The 21,085-nt window shown below is 48.1% G+C and overlaps 1 protein-coding gene across 2 annotated transcripts in view; it reads right to left on the bottom strand.

The window, feature by feature from the left end:
* Positions 1 to 201: 201 nt before the first annotated feature.
* SLC38A10 (solute carrier family 38 member 10) overlaps positions 202 to 21,085 on the bottom strand; it is a 65,338-nt gene continuing 44,454 nt past the window's right edge. The window contains exons 12-17 of one of the 2 annotated variants that reach the window (XM_044295885.1): positions 15,928 to 16,095; positions 7,420 to 7,866; positions 6,701 to 6,790; positions 4,360 to 4,383; positions 3,157 to 3,306; positions 202 to 1,723 (exon numbers count right to left, since the gene is read on the bottom strand). In XM_044295885.1, the coding sequence (XP_044151820.1) occupies positions 738 to 1,723; positions 3,157 to 3,306; positions 4,360 to 4,383; positions 6,701 to 6,790; positions 7,420 to 7,866; positions 15,928 to 16,095 (1,865 nt within the window). In that variant the 3' untranslated portion in view covers positions 202 to 737. The remainder of the gene's footprint in view (positions 1,724 to 3,156; positions 3,307 to 4,359; positions 4,384 to 6,700; positions 6,791 to 7,419; positions 7,867 to 15,927; positions 16,096 to 21,085) is intronic. The other variant, XM_044295886.1, reaches the window with a different exon arrangement.

The following is a 21,085-nucleotide window of genomic DNA, read 5'->3' as shown; positions in this document are numbered from 1 at the left end:
TGGTGCCTTCTCAAATAGCTGATTGGCAGGGGTTGGACCCCACAATAAGATACTGATGATCTATCCTAAGGATAGGTCATCAGTAAAGTCTCACAAAATCCTCTTTAAGACTGGCATGGTGGCCGGTTGTTGCATTATGACACTAAGTCAGCTGCATTTTCTCTTGCCTTCATGCTTTCACTTGTTACGACAGACAAGTAGATGTTGGGTGGCCATGTTTAATATATAGAGTCAGGAGGACAAACGTTCACACACAGCACAGGATAACATTAAGGTAAAGGCACAAGGAAAGGAAGCGATCACCTCCTCATCATACAAAGTGCATTTCAGTTCTGAAGGCGTCAATCCAACGAGTGATAAAATGACCTGATGGAACAGACAAATTGAGACATCTCCTGAAATAAAGGCAAGGTTTGATTCATCACTGGAATGGGTAGACGGTAGGACACTGGTTACCTTCCATCGCTGAACCCCCTTGCTTCTGAAGGTGTGCTTTTCTCAAGATCTGACCTGGGGAGTAACAATACCTGAGACATACAGTACTGGTTGAGTTTGCAGCATATTTATGAAAGGTTCCTCATCATCAATCCTGACCACCTATATCTCTAGGAGTAGCCAACACAAAATTCCAAAACTTCTCACATTAACTCCATCACTCCTTGTAAAAGTCCTAGGACAACCAGGCCTGTGAAGTTCTCGGTAAGCCTCACATAACGTGGAGCCACCATCCACTGTCATCATCTTTCCTCCTTTTCCACAACCTGCTTGATCTGCCGGCTGTACACCGCCTGGAGACCGGCCTCAGCCGCCGCGTTAAGATGTGTCTCTAGGGCCGCATGAAGGTCATTAACTCTTGGATCGGGTGCGTGGTTAAAACCAATAATATGAGTTCCATCCTTCTCCATAGGTTCTTCAATCTCAAGGTCTCTCTTCTTTCTCCTAAGCTCCAAGTCGTCTTGTAATTTCAGGTCCCTCTTTGGCTTCCCCTGATCATTGTCTGGTACAGCCTCATCTATTTTAACGTCTGGTCCAGCCCCTACTTTGCTGTCTCCAACCATGGAGTCTCCGGGTCTTGCCACTACTTGCACCTGTTGGAGGTTTTGGCCTTGATTCTGTAGGTCCATATCTGAACGCTGAGTTTTAACCACTTCTTTGGCTCCTGGTCCATCTTGAGATTGTCTCTTCTGCTGCTCTAAAGCGTCAGCTCCTGCTTTTAAGACGTTCTCCGCAGGAGGATGTTCCTTCATCTTTAGATCCTTGTCGGGAGAGTCCAGCACAACTTTGTTCTCCTTTGCTTTTACTACCTCAGCTTGTTTCACAAGGTCTTCATCTTTGTGAAGAACCTGGTCTTGGATCTTAATTTCTTCCTGTGCAGGTTTTTGTACGTTTAAATTTTCCACAACTTGTTTTTCTGCTGGTGCAGGAACTTCGTTCATCTGTGGCTCAACTTTCTGAGCGATGGGTTCGTCATCACGCTTTTTGACCTCAGGCATCTGAACCTTTACTACCTTGTCCAGATCTTTGCCTTTCTCTAGCTCAATATTTTCCGCTGCTGGCTTTTCAGGTGCAGGGATGGCAACTTTACCAGCCTCCTTTTTCGGTTCTTTCTGCTGTAAATCTGAAGCTGGTTCCTTCTCAATGACTGCGTCTTTCTCTACCTCTCCGACCTTAACATCTTCTATGTTCTTGGGATTCTCCACAGCATGACCTTCCATTTTTTCACCTAGGACAATATGGAGTCATGATAATTAGTGCAAAAACAGGACATTTAATTCATCACAATTTTCCCATGCTGGATGGCAGAGGTGGTGTGTGCTGTCATCTGTGCAGAAAGGCCTGAAAGTTATAGAAGAGTCGCTTCTGCACAGAGGAGAGCATTTGGGCCTAGAAGTCAAAGACCTGCGCTCCTACACCTCCACAGCAGATATGACAGTACACTACGAGACCAGCATTTTAGGAAAGGTAGGAAAACTTTAGATCTGACTGGTCAATCAGTGGTGGAGGTCTACATCCGACCTCCATGGACTAGATCTATATGGGGTGGATATGAGCATCAACACTGCCAATTCAGACAGTACTGGGAAAATGAGAAGCTAGTAGCACATGCCTCACCCAGGTTTCCTTCCCCATGAGATGCCCATGTGCCCTAAATCAGTCTACTTCCTGGGTCTAGGAAGAGAGTTGGCAGCACATATGCAGTCACTTTCCACTGAAATCTATGGGAAATATAAACGCTCCAGCTATATGGGCTGAGCATTTCTTGTAGGCATCTGACATGTCTTTCACACCTTGCCTTCCTCCAGACAAATATAGGGAGATCCTATCAGCTTTCCTAATATGTGCTTTAGTAACCAACCGTATTCAACTAAAAATAGCAATGCTGCAGCATCTTTCTGCAATGGGTCCCTCAGTTAGTCCTACTGGAAATATATGCATTGACAAATTGATGTTACTATTTCTCTAGCCAATGGGACGTGCCCCTACCAAGTCTCACAGAGTTTGGATGGTGCTGGAATGTGTCAGGACACACTGGTAAGTGGAATGGTAACACCCATTTGTCAATTTAGTCACACAATTCCAGAAAGAATAACAGAGGGACACATTGAATACATATAGGAATATCTAATGGCAGGTCCCTTTTAGCATGAGAGGTATGGCATACTTTTGGTCTCGACTACGGTCAGAACTATAATGGGAGGTGACACCACTTTGACTGACAAGCAAGGCAGTGAATACACATTCAGGCCTGGCCCTGAAGTCTTGCAGGAGTGTATCTGGTACATGTGCTATACAAGGATGGTGACCGCTGGGGGCTGCATCCTGTACAGCGCATGCACTGAATGTGCTCCCACAAGACTTCAGGACCAGGAGTGAATTTGTTTTCACTGCCTTGCCTGGCCTGTAAGTCAAAGCGGTGAGAAGAGGAACAGAGCCTCTGGGTGCAACTGCAATGTGCTCATTGCACCAAATCGCTAATTCACATATTATAAAACAGATTTTCTCAACATTGCGGCCACCTATAGAGATGGAACCAACAGCTGAGAAGCGCACATCTCGCATGTCAGCCGGATCTATGCTGATATATGTGGTGACTGGACACTGCACTGGTCGCACTTCTATTAGAGGCCACCATGCTACTCCTCAGACACGGCTCACCTTGCTGCCCCTGGTGAATTTCCAGGTGCTGCTCCTTGATCACCTCCAGAAGCTTCTCCTGCTGGTCCAGGAGACGCTTCTGCTGCACCTGCTGCTCTTGGATGACTTGTAGCAGGATGGCGTGATCCAACATCTCGGCTTTGCCAGCTTCTGCAAACCAAAAAAAAAAAAAACATAGAACATCCAGTGACTGGCACAGATTACGATATCTGTCTGCAGTTATTAACAGGCTAAAGTATTCCACCCTCAGGTCACAAAACCCTCTAACCGGTCCTCTCTGACCCTGCATCTCCCCGCTAGTTCAGTGCTCTGGTTGGCTGAGCATGCATGTTTACGGCCATAAGAGAGGGGGATGCAGACAAATCAGGCACCGCTTAGCTCATCTGCTCTGCTACTCAACACTACAGTTGTATTGGTTATGCCATCACTTATCTGGGGGCACAGCAGCCCCGTGGGACTTTTGCCCGGCACTGATGCCGTGCAGTTACGGCAACATAATCCAATCCCATTCACACGACCGTAAGTGTTTTTGGTCCATAAACTGCAGATCTGCAACACACTGATAACATCCATGTGCACGGTGCATCACGTGCAAATCCTTTCACTTCAATGGGTCCGTCGTCCTATCTTCTGTGGAGCGGCTGCACGGATATAGCATGCCGCAAAAGATAAGCTATGTCCTATACTGCTCTGCAAAATGCAGACCACGGAACCATTAAAGTCAAAGGGTCTGCACCATGATTCGGTGTGCACACAGCTGGTGTCCGGGTTTTGCAGATGCAGAGTCTGTAGACACGGCTGTGTGAATACCCCCTCAAGGCCAGATGCACATGAGCATTTATGCTCCCTCTACGCAAAAAAAAAGTCCCAGCCTGGCCGCGGGTCTAATGACCAGAAATAACGCATCCCTATGATGCTCTCAGTTCGGGTCATTACACCAGTGGTTGGCTGGGATTTGCAAGTGTCGTAGAGCACAAATGGACCTGTATTACGGTGAAGCTGGTCTTAAGGGGTGGTTTAAAAATGGACCCATGTGTTAAAGTGATCTGAGGGTGGAAGAACAAATTATATCTGGACAGTAAATCAAGGCTATAAGATGGAGATTAGTCCTTCTACGAAATGTGGATTGTGAGGTCTAGTTAGGAACGGATCACACAGCACACAGCGCTCTACACTACACATGCATCGTGTGGCCATGCTTACGTTCTGCTAGCCTCCTAAGCTTCGCTGTGAGGGATCCAGGAAAGCATGAAGAAAAGAGGGAAAACAGATGACAGCAGAGCGTTAGGAAATCCAGAACTAAGCTGCACGTATCCTGGGATCAACGCCAGTCAGCAACACATATTCCCAGGAGTGCACACCCATATAATTGTATATTGGGGCAGTATTATAGTAGTTATATTCTTGTACATAGGAGCAGTATTATAGTAGTTATAATTTTGTACATAGGAGGCAGTATTAGAGTAGTTATATTCTTGCACATAGGAGGCCGTATTATAGTAGTTATATTCTTGTACATAGAATCAGTATTATAGTAGTTATATTCTTGTACATAGGAGCAGTAATATAGTAGTTATATTCTTGTACATAGGAGCAGTATTAGAGTAGTTATATTCTTGTACATAGGAGGCAGTATTATAGTAGTTATATTCTTGTACATAGGAGGCAGTATTATAGTAGTTATATTCTTGTATATAGGAGCAGTATTATAGTAGTTATATTCTTGTACATAGGAGCAGTATTATAGTAGTTATATTCTTGTACATAGGAGCAGTACTATAGTAGTTATATTCTTGTACATAGGAGGCAGTATTAGAGTAGTTATATTCTTGTACATAGGAGGCAGTATTAGAGTAGTTATATTCTTGTACATAGGAGCAGTATTATAGTAGTAATATTCTTGTACATAGGAGCAGTATTATAGTAGTTATATTCTTGTACATAGGAGCAGTATTATAGTAGTTATATTCTTGTACATAGGAGCAGTATTATAGTAGTTATATTCTTGTACATAGGAGCAGTACTATAGTAGTTATATTCTTGTACATAGGAGCAGTACTATAGTAGTTATATTCTTGTACATAGGAGGCAGTATTATAGTAGTTATATTCTTGTACATAGGGGCAGTATTAGAGTAGTTATATTCTTGTACATAGGAGCAGTATTATAGTAGTAATATTCTTGTACATAGGAGGCAGTATTATAGTAGTTATATTCTTGTACATAGGAGCAGTATTATAGTAGTTATATTCTTGTACATAGGAGGCAGTATTAGAGTAGTTATATTCTTGTACATAGGAGCAGTATTATAGTAGTAATATTCTTGTACATAGGAGGCAGTATTATAGTAGTTATATTCTTGTACATAGGAGCAGTATTATAGTAGTTATATTCTTGTACATAGGAGCAGTATTATAGTAGTTATATTCTTGTACATAGGAGGCAGTATTAGAGTAGTTATATTCTTGTACATAGGAGCAGTATTATAGTAGTAATATTCTTGTACATAGGAGGCAGTATTATAGTAGTTATATTCTTGTACATAGGAGCAGTATTATAGTAGTTATATTCTTGTACATAGGAGCAGTATTATAGTAGTTATATTCTTGTACATAGGAGCAGTATTATAGTAGTTATATTCTTGTACATAGGAGCAGTATTATAGTAGTTATATTCTTGTACATATGAGGCAGTATTATAGTAGTGATATTCTTGTACATAGGAGCAGTATTATAGTAGTTATATTCTTGTACATAGGAGCAGTATTATAGTAGTTATATTCTTGTACATAGGAGGCAGTATTATAGTAGTTATATTCTTGTACGTAGGAGGCAGTATTATAGTAGTTATATTCTTGTACGTAGGAGGCAGTATTATAGTAGTTATATTCTTGTAACTAGGAGGCAGTATTATAGTAGTTATATTCTTGTACGTAGGAGGCAGTATTATAGTAGTTATATTCTTGTACGTAGGAGGCAGTATTATAGTAGTTATATTCTTGTAACTAGGAGGCAGTATTATAGTAGTTATATTCTTGTACGTAGGAGGCAGTATTATAGTAGTTATATTCTTGTACATAGGAGCAGTATTATAGTAGTTATATTCTTGTACATAGGAGCAGTATTATAGTAGTTATATTCTTGTACATAGGAGGTAGTATTATAGTAGTTATATACAGTACATGTATGCTCTGGAACTAATGTGGAGTGGTGGATCTGCACTACAGCTGAGCATTGAGGCACTGTACACACATTGCTGGTAAACAGCTAATACCTTGTGATATCAGTAGTTAGGCATATATTGTTAGTATAGGAAAGCTGGGTGCCAACAACTGTGGGAAGCTGTAATGGAGACCATTTTGGTTGTCACTCAACTTTCTAATAACATGATAGCAAAGCAGAACTCGAGGACAAACAGAATGAACTTGACTTTGGAGTAACATCACTGTGGTCGGAGCAGATCAGGAGTCACGCTCGGCAATGCAGAAACCTTCTCACAAGGCTGAATTTTTCATGGAAGGGTGAACACTGAGAAAAGCACCAACCTTCTTGGTTTTCAACAGCCTTCATCTCGACATTTCTCACATCACGCTGCTCAGGTCCTGTGTCGTCAGGTGCTTTCTCTTTCTTCTCATCTGGAAAAGCATTGAAAATGTCACATTCAGAGCACACCAGATCTTTTCTATGCGCATCTAATCTTGTTAAAGCGTGCTGAATGTGCAGCGAGAGACAAAGATAACCAAAGTCACCTTCTATGTGACAGAGCTCCACCTGCTGATAAACCAGCGCTACTGCATTTCATTCAATAACTGTCTCCTATTGTTACTGATTTTCCAGGACTTACTTATTGATGACCTATCCTTAGGATAGCTCACAGATATCAGAATGGCATGGGTCCGACTCCCGCCGATCAGTTTCAGAAGATCTGGTGCAGGAACCAGACACTGGAACTATACAGCTCCGAAAGGATGATCTATCCTATGAAAAAGCAATCATTAAGTCCTGGAAAACAGTCTGTCTTATAAAACGTCCCTACATTTCCATGGCCATTTACTTACGCATCTATGAAAGAGCATGGCCATGGATTTTCATGGTCTGCCCTCACTGCATACAGGAAGTGCATCAGTTCAGAACATGATAGGAGTCTAGAGTTGAGCTGTAATTAAATTTCCTCTTATATTAAAGACCCCGTCTAGATAGAAACAGTCGAATGCTACCAGTCTGCTCGTCCAGTGTCACTGTCCCTTCTCCTCCCCCTCCTCACCTTCTCTGAGCTGCTTCTCGAGGACTCTCTCGGCCAAGGCGAGATCAATTTTTGGTGGCTCTCCGGCTACGACGTCTATGTTCTTCAGGTCATCAGCCTCATCGACTTTCTTTGCAGGCTGCTGTTCTCGGTCTACTGGCAGGACATCCAGGTCTTCTTTTACTGGGACCTTCTCCGGCTCTTTGTTGGGTAGGCCTTCTGGCTGTGCGGGCTGCTGGAGGGCCAGGTTGCGGTCTCTCTCATCCTTTTCTGCTGGAAGTTGCTCTTTTTGTTCTGGTTGAACTTCTTTTTCCTCCTGTTTTTCATCCCTTGGAGCGTCTCTGACCTCAGCCTCTGGCAGTCTCTTCTCCTCAGACTCCTCCTCATCCTTCTGCTCATCTTCACGGACATCATCCCGTGGGACAGGAGGTTCATGTCTATGAGCATCACCAATCGGGACGGCAACGCCTGCAGATCGGAAGAAGTTGAAAGGATCAGGGTGGCAAAACCGAATGATTACCAAAGCATGTCATGCAATAGAAGTCTATGATAAACCAGATCCTATATCAATTACGTTTGCAGCAGTTGGGATCCCACTTTATGGCAGTCCGGAGGCAGCCGTCTGGTGATCTGCAATCCCAATCCTGGTGGTGGGAAGGGGGAGATCTGTCCTCGCATTACTTGCCATTCAGAGGTCAGGGAAAGTGACTTGCATCTAAAGGATTTATTCTGATTTCCGTGCTTGGAGTCAGGAAGGAATTGGGGCAATTGGTGATCAATGTTTTTTGCCTTCCTCTGGATTAACGCAGTACGATTATAGGATGGACCTGATCAACTATGTAGTTATATTTACTAGGACATTTTTTTTTTTGTCAAATTGCCCTTTTGTGTATAGAAGGGATCACTGCAGATAAGCGGATCACATGCTGTCCTGCTGCCGGAAGCTCCAGTGATCAGCTGTAATCTGGTAACAAGTATTCAATTACCCTACAGCGCCACCACAGGGAAACTGAGGCATTACATAGTGCCCATTGGAATCATAAGCCATCTGTTTAAGGCTTGCCACATGGTTTAGATAACTGTTGGCCATCTCTCTCAACTCCCTATACCAGTGGTGGCGAACTTATGGCACGGGTGGCAGAGGTGGCACTCAGAGCCCTCTCTGTGGGCACCTACACCCTGGAAAAAGTCTATGGTGTACCAATATGCCTTAGACTTATCCTGCCATCAGCGCAGGGCGCACTATGAACAGCCCAGGCAGCACACTGAATGTCGGCAGGCTAATATAGCTACATGATAAAGTAGATGGAAGATATAGCGGACTGTATATTCAGGTTAAATTGCCGTGTTGGCACTTTGCAATAAGCAAGTGGGTTTTGGGTTGCAGTTTGGGCAATCGGTCTCTAAAAGGTTCGCCATCACTGCCCTATACCAGGGATGCCCAACCTGCGGGCCTCCAGCTGTTGCAAAACTACAACTCCCAGCATGCTCTAATAGCTGTAAGCTATCCAGGCATGCTGGGAGTTGTAGTTTTGGAACAGCTGGAGGGCCGCAGTTTGGACATGCCTGGCCTACAGCTATCAGGCTACAGGAGGGCATTGTGGGAGTTGTCGTTTTATAACAGCTAGAGGGCCGCAAGTTGAGCATCCCTGCCCAATACCAACCTTCGGCACCGAGCTGCACTGAAACTACAACTCCCAGCATGTAGCAAACTTGCTCAACTGTTCAAAAAAGTGAATGAAGCATTCTGGGAGTTGTGGTTTCAGAACAGCCGGAGGTTGCTGACCCTTCCTTCTTAGCTCAGAATGTATCGTGAACAGGAAGAGGGGATTAAGCAGCTGTCGAACACCTCTGGTAGCGGCTTATCCCCCTGAGATCAAAAGGGGTGGACATGTTGAGGTTTATCAGGCCAATACTCATCTCCCCCAGAATCTGTCGTCATGGGAGAGCTGGGAGGTCCCCCATACACATTAGATGGTCAGACAGCTGGGTAGTATGTAAGGCCAGCTTAACGCATAGACATTCTGGGTCCTCCACAGGAGAACTGAGGCATTACACTGTGCCTACTGGACTCCATGAGCCGCCTGTGTACTGTACAGACCTGCTGGGTCCTCCACGGGAGAGCTGAGGCATTACACTGTGCCTACTGGACTCCATGAGCCGCCTGTGTACTGTACAGACCTGCTGGGTCCTCCACGGGAGAGCTGAGGCATTACACTGTGCCTACTGGACTCCATGAGCCGCCTGTGTACTGTACAGACCTGCTGGGTCCTCCACAGGAGAGCTGAGGCATTACACTGTGCCCACTGGACTCCATGAGCCGCCTGTGTACTGTACAGACCTGCTGGGTCCTCCACGGGAGAGCTGAGGCATTACACTGTGCCTACTGGACTCCATGAGCCGCCTGTGTACTGTACGGACCTGCTGGGTCCTCCACAGGAGAGCTGAGGCATTACACTGTGCCTACTGGACTCCATGAGCCGCCTGTGTACTGTACGGACCTGCTGGGTCCTCCACAGGAGAGCTGAGGCATTACACTGTGCCTACTGGACTCCATGAGCCGCCTGTGTACTGTACGGACCTGCTGGGTCCTCCACAGGAGAGCTGAGGCATTACACTGTGCCTACTGGACTCCATGAGCCGCCTGTGTACTGTACGGACCTGCTGGGTCCTCCACAGGAGAGCTGAGGCATTACACTGTGCCTACTGGACTCCATGAGCCGCCTGTGTACTGTACGGACCTGCTGGATCCTCCACAGCAAGAAGCGCCATTTGTTGTGGCTCTCTACTTTGGATAATAATGGTCTTGAAAATGGGACACCCCCACCCCCCAGGCAACCCCTTAAATTTTTAGGTTATTCGTTATAATACACAAAAGTGAAACCAGTCCGCATATTTTAACCCCATCAGCTCTCCTGTTTTGTCTCCGTTTTAGTAAATACATGTGTTTCCCAAGAAAACGAGATTTTTGTATAACTTACCAGTAAAATCTCTTTCTCGCTCTTCCTTGGGGGACACAGGAACACTTGGGTATAGCTTATCTCCATAGGAGGCGTGACACTAAGTAAAAGACTGTTAAGCCCCTCCTCCAGCAGCTATACCCTCAGCCTGGAGAGAGAGACTTCCAGTTATGTGCCCAAGTAGTGCAAGACAAAGGCAAGGAGCAACCAAACCAATACCAACAAGTCAGAAAAAAACACCCGAAGGCCAACAAAAAAACAATGGGCGGGCGCTGTGTCCCCCAAGGAAGAGCGAGAAAGAGATTTTACTGGTAAGTTATACAAAAATCTTGTTTTCTCGCCCAATTCCTTGGGGGACACAGGAACACTTGGGACGTTCAAAAGCAGTCCACAAACAGGGAGGGACCACAATCAAAAGCGAACCAGGCACCGTAAACATTAAGGCACCGCCGCCTGCAAGACCAAGCGGCCCAAAGCAGCATCCGCCGAGGCATAAGTGTTCACCCTGTAAAACTTGGTGAACGTGTGCAAAGAAGACCAGGTGGCCGCCTTGCACAGTTGTTCAGCCGAGGCACGATTACGCTGAGCCCAGGAAGCCCCGACCGCTCTGGTAGAATGAGCGGTAACACCAAAGGGCGGATCCCTGCCCCGAGCACGGTAAGCCTCAACGATAGCCATCTTGAGGAAGCGGGCAACAACCACCTTAGACGCCGCCAGCCCCCTGCGCGGACCCTCCGGAATCACAAACAGAGAATCCGAGCGTCGAAAGGGTCTGGTCACATCCAGGTAGATCCTGAGAGCCCGAACAACATCCAGACGGTGAAGCTCCCGCTCCCGGGGATGCGACGGGGACGGACACAGAGAAGGAAGGACAATATCCTCATTCAGGTGAAAGGCGGACACCACCTTCGGAAGAAATTCCGGAACAGGGCGGAGAACCACCTTGTCCTGGTGAAAAACCAAGAAGGGCTCCACGCAAGAAAGAGCCGCCAACTCAGACACACGCCGAAGAGACGTGATGGCGACGAGAAAGAAAACTTTGCAAGACAACAAGCGAGGGGAAACCTTGCGCAGAGGCTCGAAAGGGGAAGACTGGAGAGCCGCCAACACAACGTTAAGATCCCAAGCAGGAACAGGAGGACGATAGGGGGGAGCACAGTGAGCAACCCCCTGAAGAAAGGTCTTAACCGGACCGAGCGGAGCCAGAGGACGCTGAAAAAGGACCGAAAGAGCCGAAATCTGACCCTTCAGGGTACTGAGACCCAAGCCCAGAACCAGACCAGATTGCAAAAAGGATAAAACCGTAGGAAGGGAAAACCTCAGAGGAAATCCGCCGCCCAATTGTCCACTCCCGGAATGTAAATGGCCGAAAGGGCCGGAACATGAACCTCCGCCCAGCGAAGGATCAGAGACACTTCCCTCATCGCCGCCGCGCTGCGAGTGCCCCCCTGGTGATTTATGTACGCCACAGCCGTGGCATTGTCCGATTGGACCCGAACAGGGCGACCCTGAAGCAACGAAGTCCAGTGTCGGAGCGAGAAGAGGATGGCCCTCAGCTCCAGAACATTGATCGGCAGTCTGGACTCCGACGGAGACCAAGTGCCCTGGACGGACCGAGGAGGAAACACTCCCCCCCAACCCCGCAGACTGGCATCGGTGGTAATCACCAGCCAAGTCATTGGCAGGAAAGACTTCCCCTGAAGAGGGGTCCGCAGCCACCAGAGGAGAGAGGAACGAACCTGGGGGGAAAGGGGAAAATGCCGATCCAGACTCTCCTGGGACTTGTCCCAAGCGGACAGAATGGCCGTCTGAAAGATGCGGGAGTGGAACTGTGCGTAAGGAATCGCCTCGAAGCAGGACACCATCTGTCCCAGGACCCGCATGCTGAACCGGAAGGAAGGGCGGCGGTGGGACAGAAGGCTCTGAACCGACCGGTGAAGGAGCTGGCGCTTTTCCAACGGAAGCCGAACCACCGCTGACTCCGTATCCAGCAGCATCCCCAGAAAGACCAATTGCCGGGAAGGAACAAGAGAGGATTTGGGCAGATTGATAATCCAACCGAAGCGGCGCAAGGTTTGCAGCGAGAGATCCACACTGGCGGAAGTCTGTGACAGAGAAGGCGCCTTGATTAGGAGATCGTCCAGATACGGAAGTAGAAAAACTCCCCTGGAACGAAGTAAGGCGAGGACGGGGGCAAGGACCTTCGTGAACACACGAGGGGCCGTCGCCAGCCCGAAGGGAAGAGCCACGAACTGGTAGTGGTCGGACCCCACTGCAAAGCGCAGAAAGCATTGATGACAACGCGCGATTGGAATATGAAGATAGGCGTCCTGGATATCGATGGAGGCCAGGAACTCCCCCTGTTCCAGAGAAGCCACCACCGACCTGAGAGACTCCATCCGGAACCGCCGAAGACGAAGGAAGCGGTTCAGCCTCTTCAGATCCAGAATGGGACGTACCGAACCTTCTTTCTTGGGGACCACAAAAAGGTTCGAATAGAACCCCTTGAACCTGTCCCCCATAGGAACCGGGGCGATGACTCCCTTGTCCAGAAGGGTGTGAACGGCCGCAAAGAAATCGGCCGCCCCTCGGGGATCCAGGGGAACCCGGGAACGAAAGAACCGAACTGGGGGAAGGGACGCAAACTCGAGTTTGTACCCGGAAGACACAACCTCGAGGGTCCAGGCGTCGGAGACGTGCGCCTGCCAGAAGTCCCTGAACAGGAGGAGACGTCCCCCCACCCGGGTGGGTGGGGGCGCACCTTCAGGCGGGGGCCTGCTTGGTCGCAGGAGCGCGAGCAGGTTGTGACTTGCGCCAGGAGGGCTGGGTCCGAAAAAAGGGTTTTTTACGCCTGTCCTGGACCGGATTAGCGGATGGACCTGAAGCGGTGCGAGGACCGGAAGCCCTACGAGAAGACCTGAAGCGGGGGAAGATGGGACGACCACGAGTGGCGCCTCTAGCCTTAGATTGGGGAAGATGAGTACTCTTCCCCCCTGTGGCTTCAGAGATGATTTCATCCAAGCGAGTCCCGAACAAACGAGAACCAGTAAAGGGAAGGCTAGTAAGAGACCGCTTTGACGCGGCGTCCGCCGACCAAACCTTTAACCAAAGCTCCCTTCTAGCCGAAACGGCCAGGGCAGACGAACGGGCAACGAGAGCCCCGGCATCCAGGGATGCTTCACAGACAAACTTACCGGCCTGAACGAGAAGTTGAGCCAGAGCACGGAGGTCTTGAATAGGGACGTCGGACTCAAGCTCCAGATCCAGCTGAGACGCCCACTCTGAAACCGCTTTTCCAGCCCAAGCGGAGGCAAAAATCGGCCTAAGAGCGGAACCGGAGGCCGCAAAGATACCCTTTGTAAGGGTCTCTATGCGGCGATCCTCAGTAGATTGTAAGGAAGAACCATCCGCAACGGGAATAGCCGTGCTCTTGGATAGACGGGCCACCGGGGGGTCGACCTTAGGGGGTGACGCCCAGTTAGAAATGCAATCCGCCGGGAACGGATAACAGACATCCAACTTTTTTGGCGGGGTAAACCGTGCGTCAGGACGGGCCCAGGCCTTAGAAACCACTGACGAAAAGTCAGCATGGAGGGGAAAAACTGCAGACGCCTGTTTTTGGCGAAAAAAGGAAACACTGGTCCTTTCAGGATCAGGGGGATCATCGTGAATCTTAAAAGTATCACGGATATTGCTAATAAGGTGGCCCACGGCAGAGGCCAGCTTTGAGGGCAGTGCCGAGTCCATATCCCAATCGGAATCGACTAGCTCCCCTTCAGAGAGCCCATCCTGTTGGGAGGAAGGACCCGACAGAGAACGCACCCTTGGGGGGGATACCGAAGCATCTGAGGATGACCGGTGGTCCACCCTCGGCCGCTTCTGGGGTTGACGGGCTCTAGAGGAATCGCCTGCAGAGAGGGACTCAGCCGGGTCGACCACAACAGCGGACCCGGAGGGGCCAGCAGGGGAATCATCCGGCTGCGGTAACGGCAACGCATCTGCAAGTCGGCCCACAACGCTAGTGAGACTAACCACAGCCTGGGACAGGGATCTAGCCCAGTCAGGGGGATCCAAGAGGCCAGGGGGTGACACAACAGATGGCGGGCCCTGCAATGGGTCTTTGCAAGCCGAGCAATGTGGGTCTGACTGCCCTTGAGGGAACGGCGCCTTACATGCGGTGCAGGTATGATACCAAGGTCCCACAGGCACTAAGGGGTCAGACATGTTGGTTGGAAAATATATTCCAGGCCAGAGGGGTGCAGAGATGGAGAGGTTCAACAGTCCTACCAGGTCACAGTGAATCGACTAGCTCCAAGCAGACGACCGCGGCATAGCAGAAGACAGCAGCAAGATCCGTCCTGCACACAAGCAGGCACGAGAGGGGGCGGGGCCGGTGAGGAGCGGGAGAAAGGACGTCCGCCCCTTAATTGAATCCAGAGCCCAAAGCGCCTGAAAACTCCGCCCCCCGCCGAGACATTTCGCGCGCGCGCGAACAAAATGCCGCCCGTGCTGATCCAGACTCTCCCCTACAGAGATGTCCCCCTCCGGACCCGCAACGGGTCTCTGAAGGCAGGAGCCGACGGAGAGGATCCGCGTCGCCACAGCAGTAACCCTCCCTCATTACGCCGCTCAGCCTGCCCAGAGAGTGCCGATAGATAGATAGGCCAGCTGAATCGAGCAACGGAGGCCCGCAACGGTAGGAGCCAGCTAACGGGACAGGAGCGAGAACGGGGAAAAGAAGAGAGGGGAGGAGGGGAGGAGAGGGGGGAGGGGAGCGCACGGCTGTACAGCCACCTCACCATTCGCCGACTTCACCCTCTATGCCATCCAGCTGGGACGCCCCTTCAGCCACTGACACAGAAGTGGCAGCAGCTGGAGAGGGGCTTGCAGGTGGGCGACCCAGTGCTGGCGGGATGCAGGGGAGCATGAGCTGCCCTGGTCCTCCTTTTCTTCTGTGGGGGAGGCAGCAGGGCGGATAACCGGCCCTGGCGCAGCTCAACCCCGGGAAAACAGAGAAGTCTGCTGCGACTCTGTTGTCCCTGTGGGAAAAAATCAAGTGAAAAAAACAAAAAATTAAAATCTTCACAAAGACAACTCTGCAGTGCAGAGAGTGTCTTGCCTCCTTGACACTAAGCAAAAAACTGGAAGTCTCTCTCTCCAGGCTGAGGGTATAGCTGCTGGAGGAGGGGCTTAACAGTCTTTTACTTAGTGTCACGCCTCCTATGGAGATAAGCTATACCCAAGTGTTCCTGTGTCCCCCAAGGAATTGGGCGAGAAATAACAATTTTAGAAATATTTTCTCTGCATTGTGAACATACCCTATTATTCCTCCTGGAAATTTTGTGACCAAATTGACAACTGGGAGTTACTGCTCACCAAATCAGTAGGATGTGTGCTACAGACTGGACAGTGTCAAGGGGAATGGCGACGCACAGATGTAAATCTATTTATACATGTTCAGGAGGAATATTAGAGGAACAGCACAATACAGAGTTCTGTCGTGGGGAACACAAGTACTTACTACAAACAGACTTGTTAGGAGAGCAGAGAGGTCTTTAATGGAAGGTACCTTGATCGGGTCTGACAAGTTGTACTTCTTGCTGTTTCTTCTTCCCCTCCTCTTTTTGTGGAACATCCATAGGTCCTTTAATCTGGGGCTGCTCCAACTCTACCTGCTCTGGGGGCAGCTTGGGTTTGTCCCGGTCATCTGCTGGTTCTTCCACAACTGGTTTCTGGACTGTAGGGAGGAGAAATGGAACATGTTATGAGATTTCTGCTGTGAAGCAGGCAGAATTGTGAATGCAGCTCCTGAGTATAATACAGACTGAAACAAGATAAATAATATGTGTAGAGTTATTTTACGTGTAGACTATAAAATGGTGTTTGTTGGTCAACATATTAGGGGACATTTTAGTTTTCCACTTTTTTTTTTTTTTTACAATTTTGAGGAGGTCCTGACCTACGAGCTGCACTTTTCTCTTCTCCGCATCATGGATTCTATCAGCACTGATTGGACAGGCAGTGTAGGGATACGTCCCATTGACAAGGAGAACAGTAACACCCTGTTGTCTGTCTTTTCAGCAGGAATAACAGAGGAATGGCTTAATGCAGAGTTCTAAGAAAAGAACCTCCAGAATTATTTTATGGGAAAGAGGGAAAGACAATTATTTACTAAAACAGGCAAGAAAATTGACCGTTCTTTAGAGAACCAAGAGCCACTGTGCGCCTAGATTCCAGAGTCCATGTTTCACTGTGGTACAGAGACCGATAGCGAATTTCTGATTGGCTGCTCTGGGCAATAAGATGACTTTTTTACCCAGTTTTAACACTCGAGGAAACCTGGAGATCCATACGGTGAGATCCTATCCTGAAGATCCTGGCTCCTTTGCTTCCTTCCTTTTCCTGGTGGGATATCGGATATGGAGATAGGTGGGACCCGCACCTACCTCCAGAATGGGCACCGGCCAGGCATCAATGGCCACATCTTAACTAGTCCTATTCGTAAGGATATGAACATTGGTGAGGCTGTGATTTTTTTTTGTACTGATTTTATTGAAAAACACTTGTATGACGGAAACATATTACAAATATCTGCATGAGCTCTCAACCTGTCCCTTTATACAGACTAAGCTTGTGAGGTAAACTATAAGAACAAACATCAACGGGTAATACAGACATTGCCTTGGGCACATTTATGTTGCTGGCTGGGAATGCCAAGTTGTTGTGTATAGAGCCATCTATTATGTCTTCAAGGACACTCGCTGACCTCATTCAACATTCTGCGTGGTCTGTCACATGTAATATTGGGTCTGCGATGACCGGCCCCAAACCCACTAAAGGGGGTTGTTTGGGTTCAGAGCTGAACCCGGACATATCCCTGTTTTCACCAAGGCAGCCGCCCCCCCCGATAGGAGCATCAGAGCATTTCACGATCGGATGCTCTCACTGAATTGCGCAGGGCAAGGGCTTTTTCAGCAGATCCAGTGACATATCGGGTCTCACTATGGGAATGCTAGGCGGAGGGCTTCCACCTAGCATTGTTCCCAGTGACGGCAATAATGGGCAGGCTTTAGCAAGGTTTTACAGGCTAGGGCAGCACTAAAGCCTGCCTATTAGCGCCGGTGACATCACCGGGTTCACTGCTAGGCCGAAGCCTCCGCCTAGCATTCCCCTAGTGAGACCTGGTACGTCACCGGATATGCTGAAAAAGCAATTGCCATGGGCGATTCAGCGGAGGGCACGGGAGAGCTCCAATGCTCCAGGACAACCCCTCTATGCTTATATACCAAAGAGATAAAGGGTAGATCTGGGTAATTTGTACATACTCAGTGTGGGAATATAAGGGCTATACCATCTCAGTGCAATACATTTCCGAACCAAGAATAAAGCCTCCCTAAGGAAAATTCTGACGTAATGAACCCCCTGTTCCTCATCCCAAGGAGGCAGATTTCGGGAGTACAGGGAATCGGAGGAGACAGCAAAGTGGATAGAAACTGGACTACATCTTGCCATAGTCAGTGAATAGGATCACATCCACATCCCATGCCAAAAGTCTGTCGCCCGTGCCTGGCATCGAGGACAGGCTGTGGATGTAGCTTATAGATGGGAGGTGTGACTGCAATAAATCATCTACCAAAAGATCTGAGAGTGTGGGAAGTTGTTATTTCCATTTGTCTATTACTTTCAATGAGGTCTTCAACATCCTGGATGGTAATAAGTGAGAATACAATGCCGATATCAGTCCTCTAGGACCTTGCGTCCTAACGGTTCAAGGCTGGGAGAAATGAACATGTAGTGCCGCTCTCATCTGTGGATATGAAAAGAAAGGGGTCCTAGGAACCCCATATTTAGTAACTATATCAGTAAAGGACAATAGCTCGTTGTTTTCATAGACATTTCCTAGGGTTGTGACTCTGTAAGACGCCTACATGCTAGGATCATAGACATTGTGCCATAAGGGGATCTCCGCCATCACTGCTGTGAAATGCCCTATAGACTTACTGTCCTGCCAGACCCTCTGTGCTAACCAATGGAGAGGTAGGAACGGTATTGAAAACACCGGGGAAATCTCTAACACCGGCCATAGGGTAGTTAAGTGTAGGTGCTGGCTTAAAAAATATTTCTCCGTTGGTAATGTCCCCTGCACCAACCAGGCGGTGATGAGGCGTAGTTGCCCTGCTAAGTAGTACACATAATACTCAGGAAGACCCATGCCACCTTGTAGCTTAGGGCATCTGTGCCCCTCCAGACAGAGTTAAACCCGTGAGCGACACCAGATAAACCTTCTGGTAAGTTTGTCCAATATCCTTTTAGGTATGTGGACTTCCGCGTGCTGAAATAAATACAGGAACTTGGGCAATATAATGAGTTTTATCAGATTGATTCTGCTCGCCACTAAGAGAGAGGCAGTGATTGCCAGGCTCAAAACTAATCCTGGGTATTGGCAACCATGGGGGATATATTGAGTTGCAGGGCCTGGGTATGAGATTTAGTGATAATGATGCCTAGGTATTGAAAGGAGTCTGCCACTTTTAGCTTGTGTATGTGTGAGCCGCCCTTCCAACCCTCCCTACTGTGACATAGTGAGGGGTTGTGTCTGGCAAGGCAGGTATTTTCCTCCCAGCATGTGCGGCTGGGCTGGTTTCCAGCCAGGTGAGGTCAAATACCGGACCGGAGTTTAAGTGCCGATCTGGGTTTTGGCAGCACCTGGCTGTCCTTAAATAGGCAGCTGGGCTCAGCAGAGATGTTTCTGTTTTTGGGATCTGAGCCTTTGTGCCGTGTTGGATGGCTGAGAGCCACACACTGGGGAAACAGGCCCCCTAAAGCCTGCTGTGGACTACTGGAGGCAGAACTGCCAGGTGACTTGTGTTATATGAACTTTCCATTGTGTGTGAATTAACACCAAGACTGCAAAGTTACGTGATATTTTGTGCAATTGCCTCAAATGTGAATAAACGCTGACGTTTTAGGTTAAGAACTTGTATTTTGCCTCTGTACTGCGCCCGCTAGTCCTAACTACCAGAGCGAATCCCCACACTACCCAATGGCACATATACCGATTTCTCCCAGTTCACATGCAGTCCTGAATGAAGCTGTGACACCCTATGACAACACTGACAGTCTAAAGCTGAGGACCAGAAGTGTTGTCAACAGGAAGGTACAGCTCGAGGAGGAAGAAGCCTGGATCTGGAATATAAGGCCTGTTTTACAATTGATTTTGCTGCCAGATCGGTTTACAGATCGGACACAAAACCACAGCTTGCAGCGGGTTGTGTGTCCAGTCAAAAAACTGCCACAAAACAGAACGGAACGCATCCTGATCTGTTTGTTCCATTTTGGTAATAGGGACAAAACAGAACCGCTTTGGCCCAGTTTTGAGACCCTCAAAACCAGAATGCCACAACGCAAGTGTGAAATGGGCCTTATTAGGAAACCACTTCAGTCTGTATGGACTTTACCCTCCATGTAATGGCACTTTTGCCCTGTGTTGTAAGCAGGGACCAGTACTGACCAGTACAACCAGTAAACATGTACATAGTAGTCATTAACACCAGTCTGAGATAATCTGCTAGGGATGAGGGGATGTAAACAGGACACAAGCGATTTTCCCTGGTGTTCTCCGCAGGACTATTTGAGGATATCCAGGTAGCAGCTCTGACCCCTGTTTCCTCACTGTATTCTGCACAATGTCAGGAAGCAGCTGGAAAGCCCTGATCATAAACACTGATCTGAAACCAGAAGAATCCCCAATGCTCCTTACATCAGCACCGCATCCTTGAGTTGTGAACTTTCATTATAATTGGTCTGCAGGTCTAATCTCACATGAACCACCTGACAAATCAGCTGGGAATATCTTAAGACATGTGGACACAAACAATGAAAAGAAGGTTCTTTCCCACAGCACTTGCCTGACGATGACAACCCGACAACCAGACTGCGCGTGCGAGACATAAACATACATCACATGGTCTGCCACAGGTCGGATCAAATATTGATGGCCTCTCCTAAGGGTACTATCACACTTGCGTCAGTTTTCCAGTATTGAGTTCCGTCCTAGGGGCTCAATACCGTAAGAGAACTGATCAGTTGCATTTTTCTCTCCAGCCAAAATTCGGAACACTTGCCGGAATGCCGGATCCAGCATTTTTTCCATTGGAATGTATCAGTGCCGGATCCGGCATTAAAATTGCCGCAACGACGGATCCGGTCTTCCCAGTCAGCGCATGCGCAGACCTTTAAAAATGTAAATAAAATAAATGAAAAAATCCTCAATAAAGACATACTGAACAATAAAAATGTAAATAAATACCGGATGCGTTTTTCCGGAAGACAACGGAGAGATGGATCCGGTATTGCAATGCATTTGTGAGCTGGATGCGCATCAGGATCCATCTACAAATGGTTTCCGTTTGCAAACAGATTGCCGGATCAGGCGACGGAACTGCATGCCGGAATCTAGCAACGCAAGTGTAAAAGTACCCTAAGCTATATATTAGGCAACTGCATGTAATGCAATTCCCTAATATAATTTTATTAAACAGAAATATTTATGCAGCCAGCACAAGTGACCTGGAACAAAAAGGGAAGCTGAATGTTCACGCTGGAGCCTGAGGAGGTCAGATTTTACCATAGACTACACTGAATAAACTATGAACCTCCACCATATATCCTAGACCACCAGGGAATTAACTATGAACCTCCACCAGATACCATAGACCAGGAGTGGC

This window comes from Bufo gargarizans, chromosome 6 (genome assembly GCF_014858855.1).
Source record: "Bufo gargarizans isolate SCDJY-AF-19 chromosome 6, ASM1485885v1, whole genome shotgun sequence".
NCBI classification, from domain to species: domain Eukaryota; kingdom Metazoa; phylum Chordata; class Amphibia; order Anura; family Bufonidae; genus Bufo; species Bufo gargarizans.
Note: the sequence above shows the minus strand (reverse complement) of the source record. Positions and strands in the feature narration are given on the sequence as shown.